Here is a 22,576-nt window from a genome sequence, read left to right on the forward strand (position 1 = left end):
CCGGATGCCTCAAACCTGGAATTGGGCACGACCTGCTTGGACACAGCTTTGAGCAAACTGGTTCAGTGCGTGGCATCAGTGCCCATGTTCTCAGGGTAGGAGCAGTGGAATGAAATGGCCTTGAAGCTTCTTTCCAGCCCATACCATTGCCAACAAAATCCACTTTCACACAGGCAGCAGCAGTGTGACAAATGTGCTTTGTGTTGGGCAGTGCTGAGTGCCCTTGGGACACACTTGGAACTGACTCAGTCAGACGTGGCAGGAGCCACTGGACTCTTCTCATAGAGCCTGTTCCTGCAGCCGCATTTCCAAATTTGTCTTTTTGGTCAATCGCAACATAGGAGGAAGCCCTGCTTCCAGGCAAACTGCCAGCCCTCACCTCCAGAGAGCAGAATGGCATCATGTTTATCTTTTTCCAGTATACATGTGCTTGCATAGGAAGGGAGAGATGGGCAGGTGGAGAAGAAGAATGAGAGGGATGCCCTGACATTTTGCCATATACACACCCACAGGAATGACACAGGTTCATGTCATGTGCCTGCATGGAATGCCACCAGACCGTGATCCCAGCATTCTGCCTACTCTGAAATTGTTTCTTTCCTGAAAATTCTTGGGCCTCTCATCCTGGCACTTACCGAAGTCTTCAGGTAGGAACGCACACGGCAGAAGCCAGGAAATAGAGGCCACAGTGCAGGAAACCAGGACACAGCCCCTACCATTAGCTGGGATGGTGTACATTTGACATGAGCTGGACACAAAATTATGACTTCCACTGAGGTGCCTCAGGGCCTGGGGCAGTGCAGGACTGCTATAAAAGGCACACCAAGTCCCTACACTCTCATCCACTTCTCTCTCTCACCTCTTCCTCCTCTTCCTCAGGAAACAGGTGAGTGGGAAGCCCCCCCTCCTCCTCCTCCTTGTCCTCCTTCTAGAGCTTCTCCTCCTGCAGCTTGCTCAAGACCAGCTCTTTCCTGGCTGTAGGTCTCAGCTGACAGGGGCTGTCAGGGCTGTCCCAGGGCTGGGAGCTGCTTGTGCTGGGACAGGGCAGGGGAGAGAAGGTCTTGTGCAGACACAGAGAGGCTGGGACATGGCGGGGGTGGCTCCTGGGCTTTGAGCTGGGCAGGGCAATGTGGGCCAGCAGCTGCCTTGGCTGCAGGCTGTTTGGGTGCAGTGCTGCTCCTCATGTGTCCCCACTTTCTGCTTCTCCCTGCGCTCTGTGCCAGGTGCACCTGTGACCGTGAGCCATGTCCTGCTGCCAGCCCTGCAACCCTTGCTGCCAGCCCTGCGGCCCCTGCCCGCTGGCCAACAGCTGCAATGAGTGCTGTGTCAGGCAGTGCCAGAGCTCCCACGTGGCCATTGAGCCGCCTGCTGTGCTGGTGACCCTGCCTGGCCCCATCCTCAGCTCCTTCCCACAGAACACCGTGGTGGGATCCTCCACCTCCGCTGCTGTTGGCAGCATCCTCAGCTGTGGGGGAGTGCCCATCAGCTCCGGGGGCTTTGACCTCTCCTGCATCACCAACTGCTATGGCAGCAGATGTTGTCCCCCCTGCTAAATCTCCTGGCAACCTTCTCCGGCAAGAACCTCCACAACCTCAGAACGTGGTACTGCACTGAGGATGGATTTTTGGAACAATGGATGTGTGCCCTTGCTTTTCTGTTGTTTTCTTTGGCTCTCTTCCCTTCTCTGCCTTTCCTGTCAGCACCACCCCATGCCAGCCCAGTGGGACCTGTTTACCTCCCTCCGTCCTTCTGCAGGCCGGGCAAATGGACACCCCCTCTGCACCCCAGTGCCTGCTCCTGGTGTCCTCTTTCAGCTACCTCCTTTACTTCCGTACACTCAATAAAGTTGTTTTGCATCCAAACCTGGCCCTCTGCTTCCTCCTTCCCTGTGTGGGAACTCTTCCATCCAGCTCGCGGCAAAAGGTGCAGGAAGCAGAGGGTGGACCCACTCCATGGTGGATTTTACTTGGTGCCTTTTCTATTGGAGCTCACAAATACATCCAGGGCTTCCCCAAAATGGTGATTATCCTGAGAAGATGATGTCTAAAGGTCACACGAGAGCACGTGGGAAACAGCAATGCCTGGGGATAGTCCACAACCTCCTCTCCTCAAACATCTCCCTCACATTAGCCTTCTTCTGCCCACCTTCTAACCCCACAGGCAGTGTGGAGGCACAAGGCCTAATGGAGGCCCTGGCCCTTCCCTGGAGGGAAAGCCCTTAAGCCAAAATGCTCACACCTCAGCCCCGGAGATAGAGCCCTTGGGCCACCTCTTGCCTTGTTCATGGTAAGAGAAAGGTGTCTCCCACAGTGACCCTCATTTGCATACAAATCCTTTGTACCCCACTGGCCATTCCCCTTTGTTCCTCCCCTAAACCCTCAGATGGTCGGCCCTGCTGCTTTTCCCCAACCCCTGCCTTTCTGATACAATCCCGCCTCCCTCAAACCCAGTGGGCCGTTCTTCGTCCCTAAATCCTTTGTGAGAGAAGAATAAAAGATCTCCGTGGAACCCCATACGAACACTCCCGTAGCTTTCTTCCGCGCTGCACTCAGCAGCGCTCACAAGAGAGCTGAAATCACTCAGGTGAAGGCAGATGTGCCTCTGTGCCTAGGGCTGTGCTTCTAAGACACTTCCCTAGGAAGGTCACGGCAACCACCACCCTCACCCATCGCGTCAGGGCAGGGCTGAGGGGTTTCACAGGATCAACGGAGCATGAGGACAGAACCAAAGCCATGCTCCCACATTGTTGGAGCCTGCCACTGTTCCCCCTTCTGGCTGTGGGAAAGGAGCAACTCTCCCATCTTCCATCCTCCACCTCCCAGACACGGTCAATAACTTTTCTCCGCACACCCCATTCTGGTAGACAGAAACTTTTTCCCACAGCCCCTGGCTCAGGACCAAGGCCAGTGTGGCCACAGGACGCCCCCATCTCCACTGTCCCACCAGAACACTGTCACCTCAAAGCCTCTCTTTGAGAAAGGAGCAAGGACCCTGGGACAGAGCTGAGTGCCCCAAGGCTGCCTGGAGGTGGCCTGGCCTGGGCATGGCCTGGCAATGGGATTGTGCTTGGTGAGACCGACCGGAGGGCCGTGGCCCTCTCCAGGTTCCTGCACTGAAGGAACTGGGGGCCGAGTGTGTGTGAGTGGCTGGCACCGCTGGGCAGGGAAGTGCCTGTGGGCCTTGTGGTGGCTGGGCTGAGCCGCCAGCTCAGGCACAGCTGTGGAGACACACACCCAGGGGCACTGACACATTGCCAGCCTGCCCAGGTGTGCACAGAGAAGAAGGCAGACGCGCGGAGCCCGGCACACGTGCACAGGCACACGGGCAGGGGGGTTGCGCACAAGTGCTCTGCCCTGCGCGCAACCGTCCTCGGGTAGGTCAGAGGCTCTCAGGGGTTGTTCCCGTGAGGCCACAAGCACAGGCGTGTGCAGATACTCGCACACGCCGGGGCACAGCCACACTCCCACACACATGACTGCATGTGGCTGAGCACATGGGCCACAGGCCGTAGCAAGGGATGTGACTGAGGAGATGCTGGGGAGCTCTGGTTCAGAGCTGCTTCAGAGCACACAGTGCAGGACACATGCTCAGGCAGCAGCGCTGCACGAGTCTCAAGGATGGTGCAGGCTGAGGAGGAGGGCAAGGAGGGCACATGGAGGAGACGAGGCACATAGTGGCGCTGTTAGGGGCTGAGCAAAAGACTGGAAGGGCTGGGAGCAGAGGAGGCCCTCCCAGTCAGCAGGAATTACAAAAATCCGGCAGCATTATACATCTCCACAAGAGTGCCCCAGGCTGGTATCACCTGCCCTCCTTTGGAACACTTCTGCAGTTAGTTCATGTCTTCTGCCCACATTGACTCATCCTTGCCCCCAGGGAACCTGGAATCTCACATACAGCGCTCGGAAGAACTGTCCTGAAGGGAATGGGAATGATGTAAGCCAGGAAATCCAAAGTCATGGTGGAGGGAAAAACCAGCTCATGCCATAGCGTTCCCTGAGATGTTTCCGTTCATTTGGAATCATGCAGGAATATCGTCACGGATGCAGCACGAACTGTGGGCCCTGAGGCACTGTGGGGCCAAGATAAAAGGCAGCCTCAGTGCTGGCACTGTCAACCACTTCTGTCTCCTCCTTCTCCTTGGGAACCAGGTGAGTTGCAAGCCCTTTTGTCCTCCTCCTCCTCCTCCTCCTCCTCCTCCTCCTCCTCCTCCTCCTCCTCCTCCTCCTCCTCGTTCTCCTCCTCCTCCTCCCCCTCCTCCACCTCCTCCTCCTCCTCCTCCTCCTTCCTCTTGGAGAGCATTGAGCTTTCCAGCCCTTCTTCCTGCTCCTTGTTCTTCTGGGAGTGTTCTGCAATGCTGGTGGTGTGGGCAGAGGGGAGCTCGTGTGTTGTGGCCAGAGGCTGAGAATGGGCTGCGGTGCTGATTTTAACACAGTCCAGGCGGGAGCACGGCTGGGACCGGCTGAGCTCTGCAGGACCGTGCTGGGCTCGGGCAAAGGATCCCCAGTTTGGGCCAGCACGGCCTGGAGCTCGGCAGGCAGCAGGGCCTTGTCTTGTTTGGGGTGCCTTGCGGGCTGTGTCTCAGGTGTGCGTGTGCTCTGCTTCCTCCCTGCCCCGTGTGCCAGCTGCAGCGCCAGGCTCCAGACATGTCCTGCCCTGAGAAGTGCCAGCAGTGCCAGCCCTGCAACCCTTGCTGCCAGCCCTGCGGCCCCTGCCCGCTGGCCAACAGCTGCAATGAGTGCTGTGTCAGGCAGTGCCAGAGCTCCACCGTCGTCATTGAGCCGCCCGCTGTGCTGGTGACCCTGCCTGGCCCCATCCTCAGCTCCTTCCCACAGAACACCGTGGTGGGATCCTCCACCTCCGCTGCCGTTGGCAGCATCCTCAGCTGTGACGGAGTGCCCATCAGCTCCGGGGGCTTTGACATCTCCTGCATCACCCGTGGTTATGGTGAAAGATGTTGTCGTCCCTGCTAAAGATGCTGCCGCCAACATCCTTGGGCAAGAACCTCCACGACTTCAGATAACGGTGCTGGAATGAAGATGGAACTTGAAGGCATTGGATTTAGAACTTCTCATTTTGTTGTTTCCTTCCTCTCTTCCTCCTCTCATTTATTTCTTCCATTCCTTTCCGGTCCCCACCACTCAATGCCAGCCTAGTCAAACATGTTGACCTCCTTCCCTTGGCAGGCCAGGACGTCAGACATCCCCACTGCATCTTAGTAGCTGCTCCTGCTGCCCTCCGGCAGCCTCCGTCTGTTCTTCTTTGGGCTCAATAAAGTTGCTTTTGCATTCAAACCTCGGCCTCTGATTTCTCCATCTTTCTGTGACAGCTCTTTCCGCTTGGTCATGTGTAAATGTGTTGAGGAAGAAGTGCCTTGAAATCCCTGTAGTGCATTTTTCTTGGATCCCTTTCCCTTGGAGCTGACAAAGATGTTCCTCTCTCTGAGGGTGCTGAGGCCTTGCATTGAATTGCCCAGAAACCTTCCGGATGCCTCAAACCCGGAATTGGGCACGACCTGCTTGGACACAGCTTTGAGCAAACTGGTTCAGTGCGTGGCATCAGTGCCCATGTTCTCAGGGTAGGAGCAGTGGAATGAAATGGCCTTGAAGCTTCTTTCCAGCCCATACCATTGCCAACAAAATCCACTTTCACACAGGCAGCAGCAGCGTGACAAATGTGCTTTGTGTTGGGCAGTGCTGAGTGCCCTTGGGACACACTTGGAACTGACTCAGTCAGACGTGGCAGGAGCCACTGGACTCTTCTCATAGAGCCTGTTCCTGCAGCCGCATTTCCAAATTTGTCTTTTTGGTCAATCGCAACATAGGAGGAAGCCCTGCTTCCAGGCAAACTGCCAGCCCTCACCTCCAGAGAGCAGAATGGCATCATGTTTATCTTTTTCCAGTATACATGTGCTTGCATAGGAAGGGAGAGATGGGCAGGTGGAGAAGAAGAATGAGAGGGATGCCCTGACATTTTGCCATATACACACCCACAGGAATGACACAGGTTCATGTCATGTGCCTGCATGGAATGCCACCAGACCATGATCCCAGCATTCTGCCTACTCTGAAATTGTTTCTTTCCTGAAAATTCTTGGGCCTCTCATCCTGGCACTTACCGAAGTCTTCAGGTAGGAACGCACACGGCAGAAGCCAGGAAATAGAGGCCACAGTGCAGGAAACCAGGACACAGCCCCTACCATTAGCTGGGATGGTGTACATTTGACATGAGCTGGACACAAAATTATGACTTCCACTGAGGTGCCTCAGGGCCTGGGGCAGTGCAGGACTGCTATAAAAGGCACACCAAGTCCCTACACTCTCATCCACTTCTCTCTCTCACCTCTTCCTCCTCTTCCTCAGGAAACAGGTGAGTGGGAAGCCCCCCCTCCTCCTCCTCCTTGTCCTCCTTCTAGAGCTTCTCCTCCTGCAGCTTGCTCAAGACCAGCTCTTTCCTGGCTGTAGGTCTCAGCTGACAGGGGCTGTCAGGGCTGTCCCAGGGCTGGGAGCTGCTTGTGCTGGGACAGGGCAGGGGAGAGAAGGTCTTGTGAAGACACAGAGAGGCTGGGACATGGCGGGGGTGGCTCCTGGGCTTTGAGCTGGGCAGGGCAATGTGGGCCAGCAGCTGCCTTGGCTGCAGGCTGTTTGGGTGCAGTGCTGCTCCTCATGTGTCCCCACTTTCTGCTTCTCCCTGCGCTCTGTGCCAGGTGCACCTGTGACCGTGAGCCATGTCCTGCTGCCAGCCCTGCAACCCTTGCTGCCAGCCCTGCGGCCCCTGCCCGCTGGCCAACAGCTGCAATGAGTGCTGTGTCAGGCAGTGCCAGAGCTCCCACGTGGCCATTGAGCCGCCTGCTGTGCTGGTGACCCTGCCTGGCCCCATCCTCAGCTCCTTCCCACAGAACACCGTGGTGGGATCCTCCACCTCCGCTGCTGTTGGCAGCATCCTCAGCTGTGGGGGAGTGCCCATCAGCTCCGGGGGCTTTGACCTCTCCTGCATCACCAACTGCTATGGCAGCAGATGTTGTCCCCCCTGCTAAATCTCCTGGCAACCTTCTCCGGCAAGAACCTCCACAACCTCAGAACGTGGTACTGCACTGAGGATGGATTTTTGGAACAATGGATGTGTGCCCTTGCTTTTCTGTTGTTTTCTTTGGCTCTCTTCCCTTCTCTGCCTTTCCTGTCAGCACCACCCCATGCCAGCCCAGTGGGACCTGTTTACCTCCCTCCGTCCTTCTGCAGGCCGGGCAAATGGACACCCCCTCTGCACCCCAGTGCCTGCTCCTGGTGTCCTCTTTCAGCTACCTCCTTTACTTCCGTACACTCAATAAAGTTGTTTTGCATCCAAACCTGGCCCTCTGCTTCCTCCTTCCCTGTGTGGGAACTCTTCCATCCAGCTCGCGGCAAAAGGTGCAGGAAGCAGAGGGTGGACCCACTCCATGGTGGATTTTACTTGGTGCCTTTTCTATTGGAGCTCACAAATACATCCAGGGCTTCCCCAAAATGGTGATTATCCTGAGAAGTTGACGTCTAAAGGTCACACGAGAGCACGTGGGAAACAGCAATGCCTGGGGATAGTCCACAACCTCCTCTCCTCAAACACCTCCCTCACATTAGCCTTCTTCTGCCCACCTTCTAACCCCACAGGCAGTGTGGAGGCACAAGGCCTAATGGAGGCCCTGGCCCTTCCCTGGAGGGAAAGCCCTTAAGCCAAAATGCTCACACCTCAGCCCCGGAGATAGAGCCCTTGGGCCACCTCTTGCCTTGTTCATGGTAAGAGAAAGGTGTCTCCCACAGTGACCCTCATTTGCATACAAATCCTGTGTACCCCACTGGCCATTCCCCTTTGTTCCTCCCCTAAACCCTCAGATGGTCGGCCCTGCTGCTTTTCCCCAACCCCTGCCTTTCTGATACAATCCCGCCTCCCTCAAACCCAGTGGGCCGTTCTTCGTCCCTAAATCCTTTGTGAGAGAAGAATAAAAGATCTCCGTGGAACCCCATACGAACACTCCCGTAGCTTTCTTCCGCGCTGCACTCAGCAGCGCTCACAAGAGAGCTGAAATCACTCAGGTGAAGGCAGATGTGCCTCTGTGCCTAGGGCTGTGCTTCTAAGACACTTCCCTAGGAAGGTCACGGCAACCACCACCCTCACCCATCGCGACAGGGCAGGGCTGAGGGGTTTCACAGGATCAACGGAGCATGAGGACAGAACCAAAGCCATGCTCCCACATTGTTGGAGCCTGCCACTGTTCCCCCTTCTGGCTGTGGGAAAGGAGCAACTCTCCCATCTTCCATCCTCCACCTCCCAGACACGGTCAATAACTTTTCTCCGCACACCCCATTCTGGTAGACAGAAACTTTTTCCCACAGCCCCTGGCTCAGGACCAAGGCCAGTGTGGCCACAGGACGCCCCCATCTCCACTGTCCCACCAGAACACTGTCACCTCAAAGCCTCTCTTTGAGAAAGGAGCAAGGACCCTGGGACAGAGCTGAGTGCCCCAAGGCTGCCTGGAGGTGGCCTGGCCTGGGCATGGCCTGGCAATGGGATTGTGCTTGGTGAGACCGACCGGAGGGCCGTGGCCCTCTCCAGGTTCCTGCACTGAAGGAACTGGGGGCCGAGTGTGTGTGAGTGGCTGGCACCGCTGGGCAGGGAAGTGCCTGCGGGCCTTGTGGTGGCTGGGCTGAGCCGCCAGCTCAGGCACAGCTGTGGAGACACACACCCAGGGGCACTGACACATTGCCAGCCTGCCCAGGTGTGCACAGAGAAGAAGGCAGACGCGCGGAGCCCGGCACACGTGCACAGGCACACGGGCAGGGGGGTTGCGCACAAGTGCTCTGCCCTGCGCGCAACCGTCCTCGGGTAGGTCAGAGGCTCTCAGGGGTTGTTCCCGTGAGGCCACAAGCACAGGCGTGTGCAGATACTCGCACACGCCGGGGCACAGCCACACTCCCACACACATGACTGCATGTGGCTGAGCACATGGGCCACAGGCCGTAGCAAGGGATGTGACTGAGGAGATGCTGGGGAGCTCTGGTTCAGAGCTGCTTCAGAGCACACAGTGCAGGACACATGCTCAGGCAGCAGCGCTGCACCAGTCTCAAGGATGGTGCAGGCTGAGGAGGAGGGCAAGGAGGGCACATGGAGGAGACGAGGCACATAGTGGCGCTGTTAGGGGCTGAGCAAAAGACTGGAAGGGCTGGGAGCAGAGGAGGCCCACCCAGTCAGCAGGAATTACAAAAATCCGGCAGCATTATACATCTCCACAAGAGTGCCCCAGGCTGGTATCACCTGCCCTCCTTTGGAACACTTCTGCAGTTAGTTCATGTCTTCTGCCCACATTGACTCATCCTTGCCCCCAGGGAACCTGGAATCTCACATACAGCGCTCGGAAGAACTGTCCTGAAGGGAATGGGAATGATGTAAGCCAGGAAATCCAAAGTCATGGTGGAGGGAAAAACCAGCTCATGCCATAGCGTTCCCTGAGATGTTTCCGTTCATTTGGAATCATGCAGGAATATCGTCACGGATGCAGCACGAACTGTGGGCCCTGAGGCACTGTGGGGCCAAGATAAAAGGCAGCCTCAGTGCTGGCACTGTCAACCACTTCTGTCTCCTCCTTCTCCTTGGGAACCAGGTGAGTTGCAAGCCCTTTTGTCCTCCTCCTCCTCCTCCTCCTCCTCCTCCTCCTCCTCCTCCTCCTCCTCCTCCTCGTTCTCCTCCTCCTCCTCCCCCTCCTCCACCTCCTCCTCCTCCTCCTCCTCCTCCTCCTTCCTCTTGGAGACCATTGAGCTTTCCAGCCCTTCTTCCTGCTCCTTGTTCTTCTGGGAGTGTTCTGCAATGCTGATGGTGTGGGCAGAGGGGAGCTCGTGTGTTGTGGCCAGAGGCTGAGAATGGGCTGCGGTGCTGATTTTAACACAGTCCAGGCGGGAGCACGGCTGGGCCCGGCTGAGCTCTGCAGGACCGTGCTGGGCTCGGGCAAAGGATCCCCAGTTTGGGCCAGCACGGCCTGGAGCTCGGCAGGCAGCAGGGCCTTGTCTTGTTTGGGGTGCCTTGCGGGCTGTGTCTCAGGTGTGCGTGTGCTCTGCTTCCTCCCTGCCCCGTGTGCCAGCTGCAGCGCCAGGCTCCAGACATGTCCTGCCCTGAGAAGTGCCAGCAGTGCCAGCCCTGCAACCCTTGCTGCCAGCCCTGCGGCCCCTGCCCGCTGGCCAACAGCTGCAATGAGTGCTGTGTCAGGCAGTGCCAGAGCTCCACCGTCGTCATTGAGCCGCCCGCTGTGCTGGTGACCCTGCCTGGCCCCATCCTCAGCTCCTTCCCACAGAACACCGTGGTGGGATCCTCCACCTCCGCTGCCGTTGGCAGCATCCTCAGCTGTGACGGAGTGCCCATCAGCTCCGGGGGCTTTGACATCTCCTGCATCACCTGTGGTTATGGTGAAAGATGTTGTCGTCCCTGCTAAAGATGCTGCCGCCAACATCCTTGGGCAAGAACCTCCACGACTTCAGATAACGGTGCTGGAATGAAGATGGAACTTGAAGGCATTGGATTTAGAACTTCTCATTTTGTTGTTTCCTTCCTCTCTTCCTCCTCTCATTTATTTCTTCCATTCCTTTCCGGTCCCCACCACTCAATGCCAGCCTAGTCAAACATGTTGACCTCCTTCCCTTGGCAGGCCAGGATGTCAGACATCCCCACTGCATCTTAGTAGCTGCTCCTGCTGCCCTCCAGCAGCCTCCGTCTGTTCTTCTTTGGGCTCAATAAAGTTGCTTTTGCATTCAAACCTCGGCCTCTGATTTCTCCATCTTTCTGTGACAGCTCTTTCCGCTTGGTCATGTGTAAATGTGTTGAGGAAGAAGTGCCTTGAAATCCCTGTAGTGCATTTTTCTTGGATCCCTTTCCCTTGGAGCTGACAAAGATGTTCCTCTCTCTGAGGGTGCTGAGGCCTTGCATTGAATTGCCCAGAAACCTTCCGGATGCCTCAAACCCGGAATTGGGCACGACCTGCTTGGACACAGCTTTGAGCAAACTGGTTCAGTGCGTGGCATCAGTGCCCATGTTCTCAGGGTAGGAGCAGTGGAATGAAATGGCCTTGAAGCTTCTTTCCAGCCCATACCATTGCCAACAAAATCCACTTTCACACAGGCAGCAGCAGTGTGACAAATGTGCTTTGTGTTGGGCAGTGCTGAGTGCCCTTGGGACACACTTGGAACTGACTCAGTCAGACGTGGCAGGAGCCACTGGACTCTTCTCATAGAGCCTGTTCCTGCAGCCGCATTTCCAAATTTGTCTTTTTGGTCAATCGCAACATAGGAGGAAGCCCTGCTTCCAGGCAAACTGCCAGCCCTCACCTCCAGAGAGCAGAATGGCATCATGTTTATCTTTTTCCAGTATACATGTGCTTGCATAGGAAGGGAGAGATGGGCAGGTGGAGAAGAAGAATGAGAGGGATGCCCTGACATTTTGCCATATACACACCCACAGGAATGACACAGGTTCATGTCATGTGCCTGCATGGAATGCCACCAGACCGTGATCCCAGCATTCTGCCTACTCTGAAATTGTTTCTTTCCTGAAAATTCTTGGGCCTCTCATCCTGGCACTTACCGAAATCTTCAGGTAGGAACGCACACGGCAGAAGCCAGGAAATAGAGGCCACAGTGCAGGAAACCAGGACACAGCCCCTACCATTAGCTGGGATGGTGTACATTTGACATGAGCTGGACACAAAATTATGACTTCCACTGAGGTGCCTCAGGGCCTGGGGCAGTGCAGGACTGCTATAAAAGGCACACCAAGTCCCTACACTCTCATCCACTTCTCTCTCTCACCTCTTCCTCCTCTTCCTCAGGAAACAGGTGAGTGGGAAGCCCCCCCTCCTCCTCCTCCTTGTCCTCCTTCTAGAGCTTCTCCTCCTGCAGCTTGCTCAAGACCAGCTCTTTCCTGGCTGTAGGTCTCAGCTGACAGGGGCTGTCAGGGCTGTCCCAGGGCTGGGAGCTGCTTGTGCTGGGACAGGGCAGGGGAGAGAAGGTCTTGTGAAGACACAGAGAGGCTGGGACATGGCGGGGGTGGCTCCTGGGCTTTGAGCTGGGCAGGGCAATGTGGGCCAGCAGCTGCCTTGGCTGCAGGCTGTTTGGGTGCAGTGCTGCTCCTCATGTGTCCCCACTTTCTGCTTCTCCCTGCGCTCTGTGCCAGGTGCACCTGTGACCGTGAGCCATGTCCTGCTGCCAGCCCTGCAACCCTTGCTGCCAGCCCTGCGGCCCCTGCCCGCTGGCCAACAGCTGCAATGAGTGCTGTGTCAGGCAGTGCCAGAGCTCCCACGTGGCCATTGAGCCGCCTGCTGTGCTGGTGACCCTGCCTGGCCCCATCCTCAGCTCCTTCCCACAGAACACCGTGGTGGGATCCTCCACCTCCGCTGCTGTTGGCAGCATCCTCAGCTGTGGGGGAGTGCCCATCAGCTCCGGGGGCTTTGACCTCTCCTGCATCACCAACTGCTATGGCAGCAGATGTTGTCCCCCCTGCTAAATCTCCTGGCAACCTTCTCCGGCAAGAACCTCCACAACCTCAGAACGTGGTACTGCACTGAGGATGGATTTTTGGAACAATGGATGTGTGCCCTTGCTTTTCTGTTGTTTTCTTTGGCTCTCTTCCCTTCTCTGCCTTTCCTGTCAGCACCACCCCATGCCAGCCCAGTGGGACCTGTTTACCTCCCTCCGTCCTTCTGCAGGCCGGGCAAATGGACACCCCCTCTGCACCCCAGTGCCTGCTCCTGGTGTCCCCTTTCAGCTACCTCCTTTACTTCCGTACACTCAATAAAGTTGTTTTGCATCCAAACCTGGCCCTCTGCTTCCTCCTTCCCTGTGTGGGAACTCTTCCATCCAGCTCGCGGCAAAAGGTGCAGGAAGCAGAGGGTGGACCCACTCCATGGTGGATTTTACTTGGTGCCTTTTCTATTGGAGCTCACAAATACATCCAGGGCTTCCCCAAAATGGTGATTATCCTGAGAAGTTGACGTCTAAAGGTCACACGAGAGCACGTGGGAAACAGCAATGCCTGGGGATAGTCCACAACCTCCTCTCCTCAAACACCTCCCTCACATTAGCCTTCTTCTGCCCACCTTCTAACCCCACAGGCAGTGTGGAGGCACAAGGCCTAATGGAGGCCCTGGCCCTTCCCTGGAGGGAAAGCCCTTAAGCCAAAATGCTCACACCTCAGCCCCGGAGATAGAGCCCTTGGGCCACCTCTTGCCTTGTTCATGGTAAGAGAAAGGTGTCTCCCACAGTGACCCTCATTTGCATACAAATCCTGTGTACCCCACTGGCCATTCCCCTTTGTTCCTCCCCTAAACCCTCAGATGGTCGGCCCTGCTGCTTTTCCCCAACCCCTGCCTTTCTGATATAATCCCGCCTCCCTCAAACCCAGTGGGCCGTTCTTCGTCCCTAAATCCTTTGTGAGAGAAGAATAAAAGATCTCCGTGGAACCCCATACGAACACTCCCGTAGCTTTCTTCCGCGCTGCACTCAGCAGCGCTCACAAGAGAGCTGAAATCACTCAGGTGAAGGCAGATGTGCCTCTGTGCCTAGGGCTGTGCTTCTAAGACACTTCCCTAGGAAGGTCACGGCAACCACCACCCTCACCCATCGCGACAGGGCAGGGCTGAGGGGTTTCACAGGATCAACGGAGCATGAGGACAGAACCAAAGCCATGCTCCCACATTGTTGGAGCCTGCCACTGTTCCCCCTTCTGGCTGTGGGAAAGGAGCAACTCTCCCATCTTCCATCCTCCACCTCCCAGACACGGTCAATAACTTTTCTCCGCACACCCCATTCTGGTAGACAGAAACTTTTTCCCACAGCCCCTGGCTCAGGACCAAGGCCAGTGTGGCCACAGGACGCCCCCATCTCCACTGTCCCACCAGAACACTGTCACCTCAAAGCCTCTCTTTGAGAAAGGAGCAAGGACCCTGGGACAGAGCTGAGTGCCCCAAGGCTGCCTGGAGGTGGCCTGGCCTGGGCATGGCCTGGCAATGGGATTGTGCTTGGTGAGACCGACCGGAGGGCCGTGGCCCTCTCCAGGTTCCTGCACTGAAGGAACTGGGGGCCGAGTGTGTGTGAGTGGCTGGCACCGCTGGGCAGGGAAGTGCCTGCGGGCCTTGTGGTGGCTGGGCTGAGCCGCCAGCTCAGGCACAGCTGTGGAGACACACACCCAGGGGCACTGACACATTGCCAGCCTGCCCAGGTGTGCACAGAGAAGAAGGCAGATGCGCGGAGCCCGGCACACGTGCACAGGCACACGGGCAGGGGGGTTGCGCACAAGTGCTCTGCCCTGCGCACAACCGTCCTCGGGTAGGTCAGAGGCTCTCAGGGGTTGTTCCCGTGAGGCCACGAGCACAAGCGTGTGCAGATACTCGCACACGCCGGGGCACAGCCACACTCCCACACACATGACTGCATGTGGCTGAGCACATGGGCCACAGGCCGTAGCAAGGGATGTGACTGAGGAGATGCTGGGGAGCTCTGGTTCAGAGCTGCTTCAGAGCACACAGTGCAGGACACATGCTCAGGCAGCAGCGCTGCACGAGTCTCAAGGATGGTGCAGGCTGAGGAGGAGGGCAAGGAGGGCACATGGAGGAGACGAGGCACATAGTGGCGCTGTTAGGGGCTGAGCAAAAGACTGGAAGGGCTGGGAGCAGAGAAGGCCCTCCCAGTCAGCAGGAATTACAAAAATCCGGCAGCATTATACATCTCCACAAGAGTGCCCCAGGCTGGTATCACCTGCCCTCCTTTGGAACACTTCTGCAGTTAGTTCATGTCTTCTGCCCACATTGACTCATCCTTGCCCCCAGGGAACCTGGAATCTCACATACAGTGCTCTGAAGAACTGTCCTGAAGGGAATGGGAATGATGTAAGCCAGGAAATCCAAAGTCATGGTGGAGGGAAAAACCAACTCATGCCATAGCGTTCCCTGAGATGTTTCCGTTCATTTGGAATCATGCAGGAATATCGTCACGGATGCAGCACGAACTGTGGGCCCTGAGGCACTGTGGGGCCAAGATAAAAGGCAGCCTCAGTGCTGGCACTGTCAACCACTTCTGTCTCCTCCTTCTCCTTGGGAACCAGGTGAGTTGCAAGCCCTTTTGTCCTCCACCTCCTCCTCCTCCTCCTCCTCCTCCTCCTTCCTCTTGGAGACCATTTAGCTTTCCAGCCCTTCTTCCTGCTCCTTGTTCATCTGGGAGTGTTCTGCAATGCTGGTGGTGTGGGCAGAGGGGAGCTCGTGTGTTGTGGCCAGAGGCTGAGAATGGGCTGCGGTGCTGATTTTAACACAGTCCAGGCGGGAGCACGGCTGGGCCCGGCTGAGCTCTGCAGGACCGTGCTGGGCTCGGGCAAAGGATCCCCAGTTTGGGCCAGCACGGCCTGGAGCTCGGCAGGCAGCAGGGCCTTGTCTTGTTTGGGGTGCCTTGCGGGCTGTGTCTCAGGTGTGCATGTGCTCTGCTTCCTCCCTGCCCCGTGTGCCAGCTGCAGCGCCAGGCTCCAGACATGTCCTGCCCTGAGAAGTGCCAGCAGTGCCAGCCCTGCAACCCTTGCTGCCAGCCCTGCGGCCCCTGCCCGCTGGCCAACAGCTGCAATGAGTGCTGTGTCAGGCAGTGCCAGAGCTCCACCGTCGTCATTGAGCCGCCCGCTGTGCTGGTGACCCTGCCTGGCCCCATCCTCAGCTCCTTCCCACAGAACACCGTGGTGGGATCCTCCACCTCCGCTGCCGTTGGCAGCATCCTCAGCTGTGACGGAGTGCCCATCAGCTCCGGGGGCTTTGACATCTCCTGCATCACCCGTGGTTATGGTGAAAGATGTTGTCGTCCCTGCTAAAGATGCTGCCGCCAACATCCTTGGGCAAGAACCTCCACGACTTCAGATAACGGTGCTGGAATGAAGATGGAACTTGAAGGCATTGGATTTAGAACTTCTCATTTTGTTGTTTCCTTCCTCTCTTCCTCCTCTCATTTATTTCTTCCATTCCTTTCCGGTCCCCACCACTCAATGCCAGCCTAGTCAAACATGTTGACCTCCTTCCCTTGGCAGGCCAGGACGTCAGACATCCCCACTGCATCTTAGTAGCTGCTCCTGCTGCCCTCCGGCAGCCTCCGTCTGTTCTTCTTTGGGCTCAATAAAGTTGCTTTTGCATTCAAACCTCGGCCTCTGATTTCTCCATCTTTCTGTGACAGCTCTTTCCGCTTGGTCATGTGTAAATGTGTTGAGGAAGAAGTGCCTTGAAATCCCTGTAGTGCATTTTTCTTGGATCCCTTTCCCTTGGAGCTGAAAAAGATGTTCCTCTCTCTGAGGGTGCTGAGGCCTTGCATTGAATTGCCCAGAAACCTTCCGGATGCCTCAAACCTGGAATTGGGCACGACCTGCTTGGACACAGCTTTGAGCAAACTGGTTCAGTGCGTGGCATCAGTGCCCATGTTCTCAGGGTAGGAGCAGTGGAATGAAATGGCCTTGAAGCTTCTTTCCAGCCCATACCATTGCCAACAAAATCCACTTTCACACAGGCAGCAGCAGCGTGACAAATGTGCTTTGTGTTGGGCAGTGCTGAGTGCCCTTGGGACACACTTGGAACTGACTCAGTCAGACGTGGCAGGAGCCACTGGACTCTTCTCATAGAGCCTGTTCCTGCAGCCGCATTTCCAAATTTGTCTTTTTGGTCAATCGCAACATAGGAGGAAGCCCTGCTTCCAGGCAAACTGCCAGCCCTCACCTCCAGAGAGCAGAATGGCATCATGTTTATCTTTTTCCAGTATACATGTGCTTGCATAGGAAGGGAGAGATGGGCAGGTGGAGAAGAAGAATGAGAGGGATGCCCTGACATTTTGCCATATACACACCCACAGGAATGACACAGGTTCATGTCATGTGCCTGCATGGAATGCCACCAGACCGTGATCCCAGCATTCTGCCTACTCTGAAATTGTTTCTTTCCTGAAAATTCTTGGGCCTCTCATCCTGGCACTTACCAAAGTCTTCAGGTAGGAACGCACACGGCAGAAGCCAGGAAATAGAGGCCACAGTGCAGGAAACCAGGACACAGCCCCTACCATTAGCTGGGATGGTGTACATTTGACATGAGCTGGACACAAAATTATGACTTCCACTGAGGTGCCTCAGGGCCTGGGGCAGTGCAGGACTGCTATAAAAGGCACACCAAGTCCCTACGCTCTCATCCACTTCTCTCTCTCACCTCTTCCTCCTCTTCCTCAGGAAACAGGTGAGTGGGAAGCCCCCCCTCCTCCTCCTCCTTGTCCTCCTTCTAGAGCTTCTCCTCCTGCAGCTTGCTCAAGACCAGCTCTTTCCTGGCTGTAGGTCTCAGCTGACAGGGGCTGTCAGGGCTGTCCCAGGGCTGGGAGCTGCTTGTGCTGGGACAGGGCAGGGGAGAGAAGGTCTTGTGAAGACACAGAGAGGCTGGGACATGGCGGGGGTGGCTCCTGGGCTTTGAGCTGGGCAGGGCAATGTGGGCCAGCAGCTGCCTTGGCTGCAGGCTGTTTGGGTGCAGTGCTGCTCCTCATGTGTCCCCACTTTCTGCTTCTCCCTGCGCTCTGTGCCAGGTGCACCTGTGACCGTGAGCCATGTCCTGCTGCCAGCCCTGCAACCCTTGCTGCCAGCCCTGCGGCCCCTGCCCGCTGGCCAACAGCTGCAATGAGTGCTGTGTCAGGCAGTGCCAGAGCTCCCACGTGGCCATTGAGCCGCCTGCTGTGCTGGTGACCCTGCCTGGCCCCATCCTCAGCTCCTTCCCACAGAACACCGTGGTGGGATCCTCCACCTCCGCTGCTGTTGGCAGCATCCTCAGCTGTGGGGGAGTGCCCATCAGCTCCGGGGGCTTTGACCTCTCCTGCATCACCAACTGCTATGGCAGCAGATGTTGTCCCCCCTGCTAAATCTCCTGGCAACCTTCTCCGGCAAGAACCTCCACAACCTCAGAACGTGGTACTGCACTGAGGATGGATTTTTGGAACAATGGATGTGTGCCCTTGCTTTTCTGTTGTTTTCTTTGGCTCTCTTCCCTTCTCTGCCTTTCCTGTCAGCACCACCCCATGCCAGCCCAGTGGGACCTGTTTACCTCCCTCCGTCCTTCTGCAGGCCGGGCAAATGGACACCCCCTCTGCACCCCAGTGCCTGCTCCTGGTGTCCTCTTTCAGCTACCTCCTTTACTTCCGTACACTCAATAAAGTTGTTTTGCATCCAAACCTGGCCCTCTGCTTCCTCCTTCCCTGTGTGGGAACTCTTCCATCCAGCTCGCGGCAAAAGGTGCAGGAAGCAGAGGGTGGACCCACTCCATGGTGGATTTTACTTGGTGCCTTTTCTATTGGAGCTCACAAATACATCCAGGGCTTCCCCAAAATGGTGATTATCCTGAGAAGATGATGTCTAAAGGTCACACGAGAGCACGTGGGAAACAGCAATGCCTGGGGATAGTCCACAACCTCCTCTCCTCAAACATCTCCCTCACATTAGCCTTCTTCTGCCCACCTTCTAACCCCACAGGCAGTGTGGAGGCACAAGGCCTAATGGAGGCCCTGGCCCTTCCCTGGAGGGAAAGCCCTTAAGCCAAAATGCTCACACCTCAGCCCCGGAGATAGAGCCCTTGGGCCACCTCTTGCCTTGTTCATGGTAAGAGAAAGGTGTCTCCCACAGTGACCCTCATTTGCATACAAATCCTGTGTACCCCACTGGCCATTCCCCTTTGTTCCTCCCCTAAACCCTCAGATGGTCGGCCCTGCTGCTTTTCCCCAACCCCTGCCTTTCTGATACAATCCCGCCTCCCTCAAACCCAGTGGGCCGTTCTTCGTCCCTAAATCCTTTGTGAGAGAAGAATAAAAGATCTCCGTGGAACCCCATACGAACACTCCCGTAGCTTTCTTCCGCGCTGCACTCAGCAGCGCTCACAAGAGAGCTGAAATCACTCAGGTGAAGGCAGATGTGCCTCTGTGCCTAGGGCTGTGCTTCTAAGACACTTCCCTAGGAAGGTCACGGCAACCACCACCCTCACCCATCGCGTCAGGGCAGGGCTGAGGGGTTTCACAGGATCAACGGAGCATGAGGACAGAACCAAAGCCATGCTCCCACATTGTTGGAGCCTGCCACTGTTCCCCCTTCTGGCTGTGGGAAAGGAGCAACTCTCCCATCTTCCATCCTCCACCTCCCAGACACGGTCAATAACTTTTCTCCGCACACCCCATTCTGGTAGACAGAAACTTTTTCCCACAGCCCCTGGCTCAGGACCAAGGCCAGTGTGGCCACAGGACGCCCCCATCTCCACTGTCCCACCAGAACACTGTCACCTCAAAGCCTCTCTTTGAGAAAGGAGCAAGGACCCTGGGACAGAGCTGAGTGCCCCAAGGCTGCCTGGAGGTGGCCTGGCCTGGGCATGGCCTGGCAATGGGATTGTGCTTGGTGAGACCGACCGGAGGGCCGTGGCCCTCTCCAGGTTCCTGCACTGAAGGAACTGGGGGCCGAGTGTGTGTGAGTGGCTGGCACCGCTGGGCAGGGAAGTGCCTGTGGGCCTTGTGGTGGCTGGGCTGAGCCGCCAGCTCAGGCACAGCTGTGGAGACACACACCCAGGGGCACTGACACATTGCCAGCCTGCCCAGGTGTGCACAGAGAAGAAGGCAGACGCGCGGAGCCCGGCACACGTGCACAGGCACACGGGCAGGGGGGTTGCGCACAAGTGCTCTGCCCTGCGCGCAACCGTCCTCGGGTAGGTCAGAGGCTCTCAGGGGTTGTTCCCGTGAGGCCACAAGCACAGGCGTGTGCAGATACTCGCACACGCCGGGGCACAGCCACACTCCCACACACATGACTGCATGTGGCTGAGCACATGGGCCACAGGCCGTAGCAAGGGATGTGACTGAGGAGATGCTGGGGAGCTCTGGTTCAGAGCTGCTTCAGAGCACACAGTGCAGGACACATGCTCAGGCAGCAGCGCTGCACGAGTCTCAAGGATGGTGCAGGCTGAGGAGGAGGGCAAGGAGGGCACGTGGAGGAGACGAGGCACATAGTGGCGCTGTTAGGGGCTGAGCAAAAGACTGGAAGGGCTGGGAGCAGAGGAGGCCCTCCCAGTCAGCAGGAATTACAAAAATCCGGCAGCATTATACATCTCCACAAGAGTGCCCCAGGCTGGTATCACCTGCCCTCCTTTGGAACACTTCTGCAGTTAGTTCATGTCTTCTGCCCACATTGACTCATCCTTGCCCCCAGGGAACCTGGAATCTCACATACAGCGCTCGGAAGAACTGTCCTGAAGGGAATGGGAATGATGTAAGCCAGGAAATCCAAAGTCATGGTGGAGGGAAAAACCAGCTCATGCCATAGCGTTCCCTGAGATGTTTCCGTTCATTTGGAATCATGCAGGAATATCGTCACGGATGCAGCACGAACTGTGGGCCCTGAGGCACTGTGGGGCCAAGATAAAAGGCAGCCTCAGTGCTGGCACTGTCAACCACTTCTGTCTCCTCCTTCTCCTTGGGAACCAGGTGAGTTGCAAGCCCTTTTGTCCTCCTCCTCCTCCTCCTCCTCCTCCTCCTCCTCCTCCTCGTTCTCCTCCTCCTCCTCCCCCTCCTCCACCTCCTCCTCCTCCTCCTCCTCCTCCTCCTTCCTCTTGGAGACCATTTAGCTTTCCAGCCCTTCTTCCTGCTCCTTGTTCTTCTGGGAGTGTTCTGCAATGCTGGTGGTGTGGGCAGAGGGGAGCTCGTGTGTTGTGGCCAGAGGCTGAGAATGGGCTGCGGTGCTGATTTTAACACAGTCCAGGCGGGAGCACGGCTGGGCCCGGCTGAGCTCTGCAGGACCGTGCTGGGCTCGGGCAAAGGATCCCCAGTTTGGGCCAGCACGGCCTGAAGCTCGGCAGGCAGCAGGGCCTTGTCTTGTTTGGGGTGCCTTGCGGGCTGTGTCTCAGGTGTGCGTGTGCTCTGCTTCCTCCCTGCCCCGTGTGCCAGCTGCAGCGCCAGGCTCCAGACATGTCCTGCCCTGAGAAGTGCCAGCAGTGCCAGCCCTGCAACCCTTGCTGCCAGCCCTGCGGCCCCTGCCCGCTGGCCAACAGCTGCAATGAGTGCTGTGTCAGGCAGTGCCAGAGCTCCACCGTCGTCATTGAGCCGCCCGCTGTGCTGGTGACCCTGCCTGGCCCCATCCTCAGCTCCTTCCCACAGAACACCGTGGTGGGATCCTCCACCTCCGCTGCCGTTGGCAGCATCCTCAGCTGTGACGGAGTGCCCATCAGCTCCGGGGGCTTTGACATCTCCTGCATCACCTGTGGTTATGGTGAAAGATGTTGTCGTCCCTGCTAAAGATGCTGCCGCCAACATCCTTGGGCAAGAACCTCCACGACTTCAGATAACGGTGCTGGAATGAAGATGGAACTTGAAGGCATTGGATTTAGAACTTCTCATTTTGTTGTTTCCTTCCTCTCTTCCTCCTCTCATTTATTTCTTCCATTCCTTTCCGGTCCCCACCACTCAATGCCAGCCTAGTCAAACATGTTGACCTCCTTCCCTTGGCAGGCCAGGACGTCAGACATCCCCACTGCATCTTAGTAGCTGCTCCTGCTGCCCTCCAGCAGCCTCCGTCTGTTCTTCTTTGGGCTCAATAAAGTTGCTTTTGCATTCAAACCTCGGCCTCTGATTTCTCCATCTTTCTGTGACAGCTCTTTCCGCTTGGTCATGTGTAAATGTGTTGAGGAAGAAGTGCCTTGAAATCCCTGTAGTGCATTTTTCTTGGATCCCTTTCCCTTGGAGCTGACAAAGATGTTCCTCTCTCTGAGGGTGCTGAGGCCTTGCATTGAATTGCCCAGAAACCTTCCGGATGCCTCAAACCCGGAATTGGGCACGACCTGCTTGGACACAGCTTTGAGCAAACTGGTTCAGTGCGTGGCATCAGTGCCCATGTTCTCAGGGTAGGAGCAGTGGAATGAAATGGCCTTGAAGCTTCTTTCCAGCCCATACCATTGCCAACAAAATCCACTTTCACACAGGCAGCAGCAGCGTGACAAATGTGCTTTGTGTTGGGCAGTGCTGAGTGCCCTTGGGACACACTTGGAACTGACTCAGTCAGACGTGGCAGGAGCCACTGGACTCTTCTCATAGAGCCTGTTCCTGCAGCCGCATTTCCAAATTTGTCTTTTTGGTCAATCGCAACATAGGAGGAAGCCCTGCTTCCAGGCAAACTGCCAGCCCTCACCTCCAGAGAGCAGAATGGCATCATGTTTATCTTTTTCCAGTATACATGTGCTTGCATAGGAAGGGAGAGATGGGCAGGTGGAGAAGAAGAATGAGAGGGATGCCCTGACATTTTGCCATATACACACCCACAGGAATGACACAGGTTCATGTCATGTGCCTGCATGGAATGCCACCAGACCATGATCCCAGCATTCTGCCTACTCTGAAATTGTTTCTTTCCTGAAAATTCTTGGGCCTCTCATCCTGGCACTTACCGAAGTCTTCAGGTAGGAACGCACACGGCAGAAGCCAGGAAATAGAGGCCACAGTGCAGGAAACCAGGACACAGCCCCTACCATTAGCTGGGATGGTGTACATTTGACATGAGC

The 22,576-nt window shown here is 56.6% G+C and overlaps 8 protein-coding genes across 8 annotated transcripts; all 8 read left to right on the forward strand.

Annotated features, from left to right (window-relative positions):
• Window positions 1-1,244: 1,244 nt before the first annotated feature.
• LOC134053222 (feather keratin Cos1-2-like) lies at window positions 1,245-1,553 on the forward strand. The gene has a single exon (XM_062508100.1). The coding sequence runs from the start codon at window positions 1,245-1,247 to the stop codon at window positions 1,551-1,553; it is 309 nt and encodes a 102-aa protein (XP_062364084.1).
• Window positions 1,554-4,643: 3,090 nt separating this feature from the next.
• Window positions 4,644-4,970, forward strand: LOC134053272 (feather keratin Cos1-1/Cos1-3/Cos2-1-like). Its single transcript, XM_062508178.1, has one exon. The coding sequence runs from the start codon at window positions 4,644-4,646 to the stop codon at window positions 4,968-4,970; it is 327 nt and encodes a 108-aa protein (XP_062364162.1).
• A 1,754-nt stretch (window positions 4,971-6,724) lies between these two features.
• Window positions 6,725-7,033, forward strand: LOC134053241 (feather keratin Cos1-2-like). The gene has a single exon (XM_062508129.1). It carries the CDS (start codon window positions 6,725-6,727, stop codon window positions 7,031-7,033), a length of 309 nt encoding a protein of 102 aa, XP_062364113.1.
• Window positions 7,034-10,123: 3,090 nt separating this feature from the next.
• On the forward strand, window positions 10,124-10,450 carry LOC134053290 (feather keratin Cos1-1/Cos1-3/Cos2-1-like). Its single transcript, XM_062508220.1, has one exon. The coding sequence runs from the start codon at window positions 10,124-10,126 to the stop codon at window positions 10,448-10,450; it is 327 nt and encodes a 108-aa protein (XP_062364204.1).
• Window positions 10,451-12,204: 1,754 nt separating this feature from the next.
• LOC134053259 (feather keratin Cos1-2-like) lies at window positions 12,205-12,513 on the forward strand. The gene has a single exon (XM_062508156.1). The coding sequence runs from the start codon at window positions 12,205-12,207 to the stop codon at window positions 12,511-12,513; it is 309 nt and encodes a 102-aa protein (XP_062364140.1).
• A 3,012-nt stretch (window positions 12,514-15,525) lies between these two features.
• Window positions 15,526-15,852, forward strand: LOC134053270 (feather keratin Cos1-1/Cos1-3/Cos2-1-like). The gene has a single exon (XM_062508177.1). The coding sequence runs from the start codon at window positions 15,526-15,528 to the stop codon at window positions 15,850-15,852; it is 327 nt and encodes a 108-aa protein (XP_062364161.1).
• Window positions 15,853-17,606: 1,754 nt separating this feature from the next.
• LOC134053024 (feather keratin Cos1-2-like) lies at window positions 17,607-17,915 on the forward strand. Its single transcript, XM_062507816.1, has one exon. It carries the CDS (start codon window positions 17,607-17,609, stop codon window positions 17,913-17,915), a length of 309 nt encoding a protein of 102 aa, XP_062363800.1.
• Window positions 17,916-20,990: 3,075 nt separating this feature from the next.
• Window positions 20,991-21,317, forward strand: LOC134053023 (feather keratin Cos1-1/Cos1-3/Cos2-1-like). The gene has a single exon (XM_062507815.1). It carries the CDS (start codon window positions 20,991-20,993, stop codon window positions 21,315-21,317), a length of 327 nt encoding a protein of 108 aa, XP_062363799.1.
• The last annotated feature ends 1,259 nt before the right edge of the window (window positions 21,318-22,576 follow it).

Source organism: Cinclus cinclus, chromosome 24 (genome assembly GCF_963662255.1).
Source record: "Cinclus cinclus chromosome 24, bCinCin1.1, whole genome shotgun sequence".
Classification (NCBI taxonomy): Eukaryota; Metazoa; Chordata; class Aves; order Passeriformes; family Cinclidae; genus Cinclus; species Cinclus cinclus.

Bases quoted from the DNA above. Each gene is read 5' to 3' on its own strand.
- LOC134053222 (XM_062508100.1), top strand. From the start codon at position 1,245: ATGTCCTGCTGCCAGCCCTGCAACCCTTGCTGCCAGCCCTGCGGCCCC.
- LOC134053024 (XM_062507816.1), top strand. From the start codon at position 17,607: ATGTCCTGCTGCCAGCCCTGCAACCCTTGCTGCCAGCCCTGCGGCCCC.
- LOC134053272 (XM_062508178.1), top strand. From the start codon at position 4,644: ATGTCCTGCCCTGAGAAGTGCCAGCAGTGCCAGCCCTGCAACCCTTGC.
- LOC134053023 (XM_062507815.1), top strand. From the start codon at position 20,991: ATGTCCTGCCCTGAGAAGTGCCAGCAGTGCCAGCCCTGCAACCCTTGC.
- LOC134053241 (XM_062508129.1), top strand. From the start codon at position 6,725: ATGTCCTGCTGCCAGCCCTGCAACCCTTGCTGCCAGCCCTGCGGCCCC.
- LOC134053270 (XM_062508177.1), top strand. From the start codon at position 15,526: ATGTCCTGCCCTGAGAAGTGCCAGCAGTGCCAGCCCTGCAACCCTTGC.
- LOC134053290 (XM_062508220.1), top strand. From the start codon at position 10,124: ATGTCCTGCCCTGAGAAGTGCCAGCAGTGCCAGCCCTGCAACCCTTGC.
- LOC134053259 (XM_062508156.1), top strand. From the start codon at position 12,205: ATGTCCTGCTGCCAGCCCTGCAACCCTTGCTGCCAGCCCTGCGGCCCC.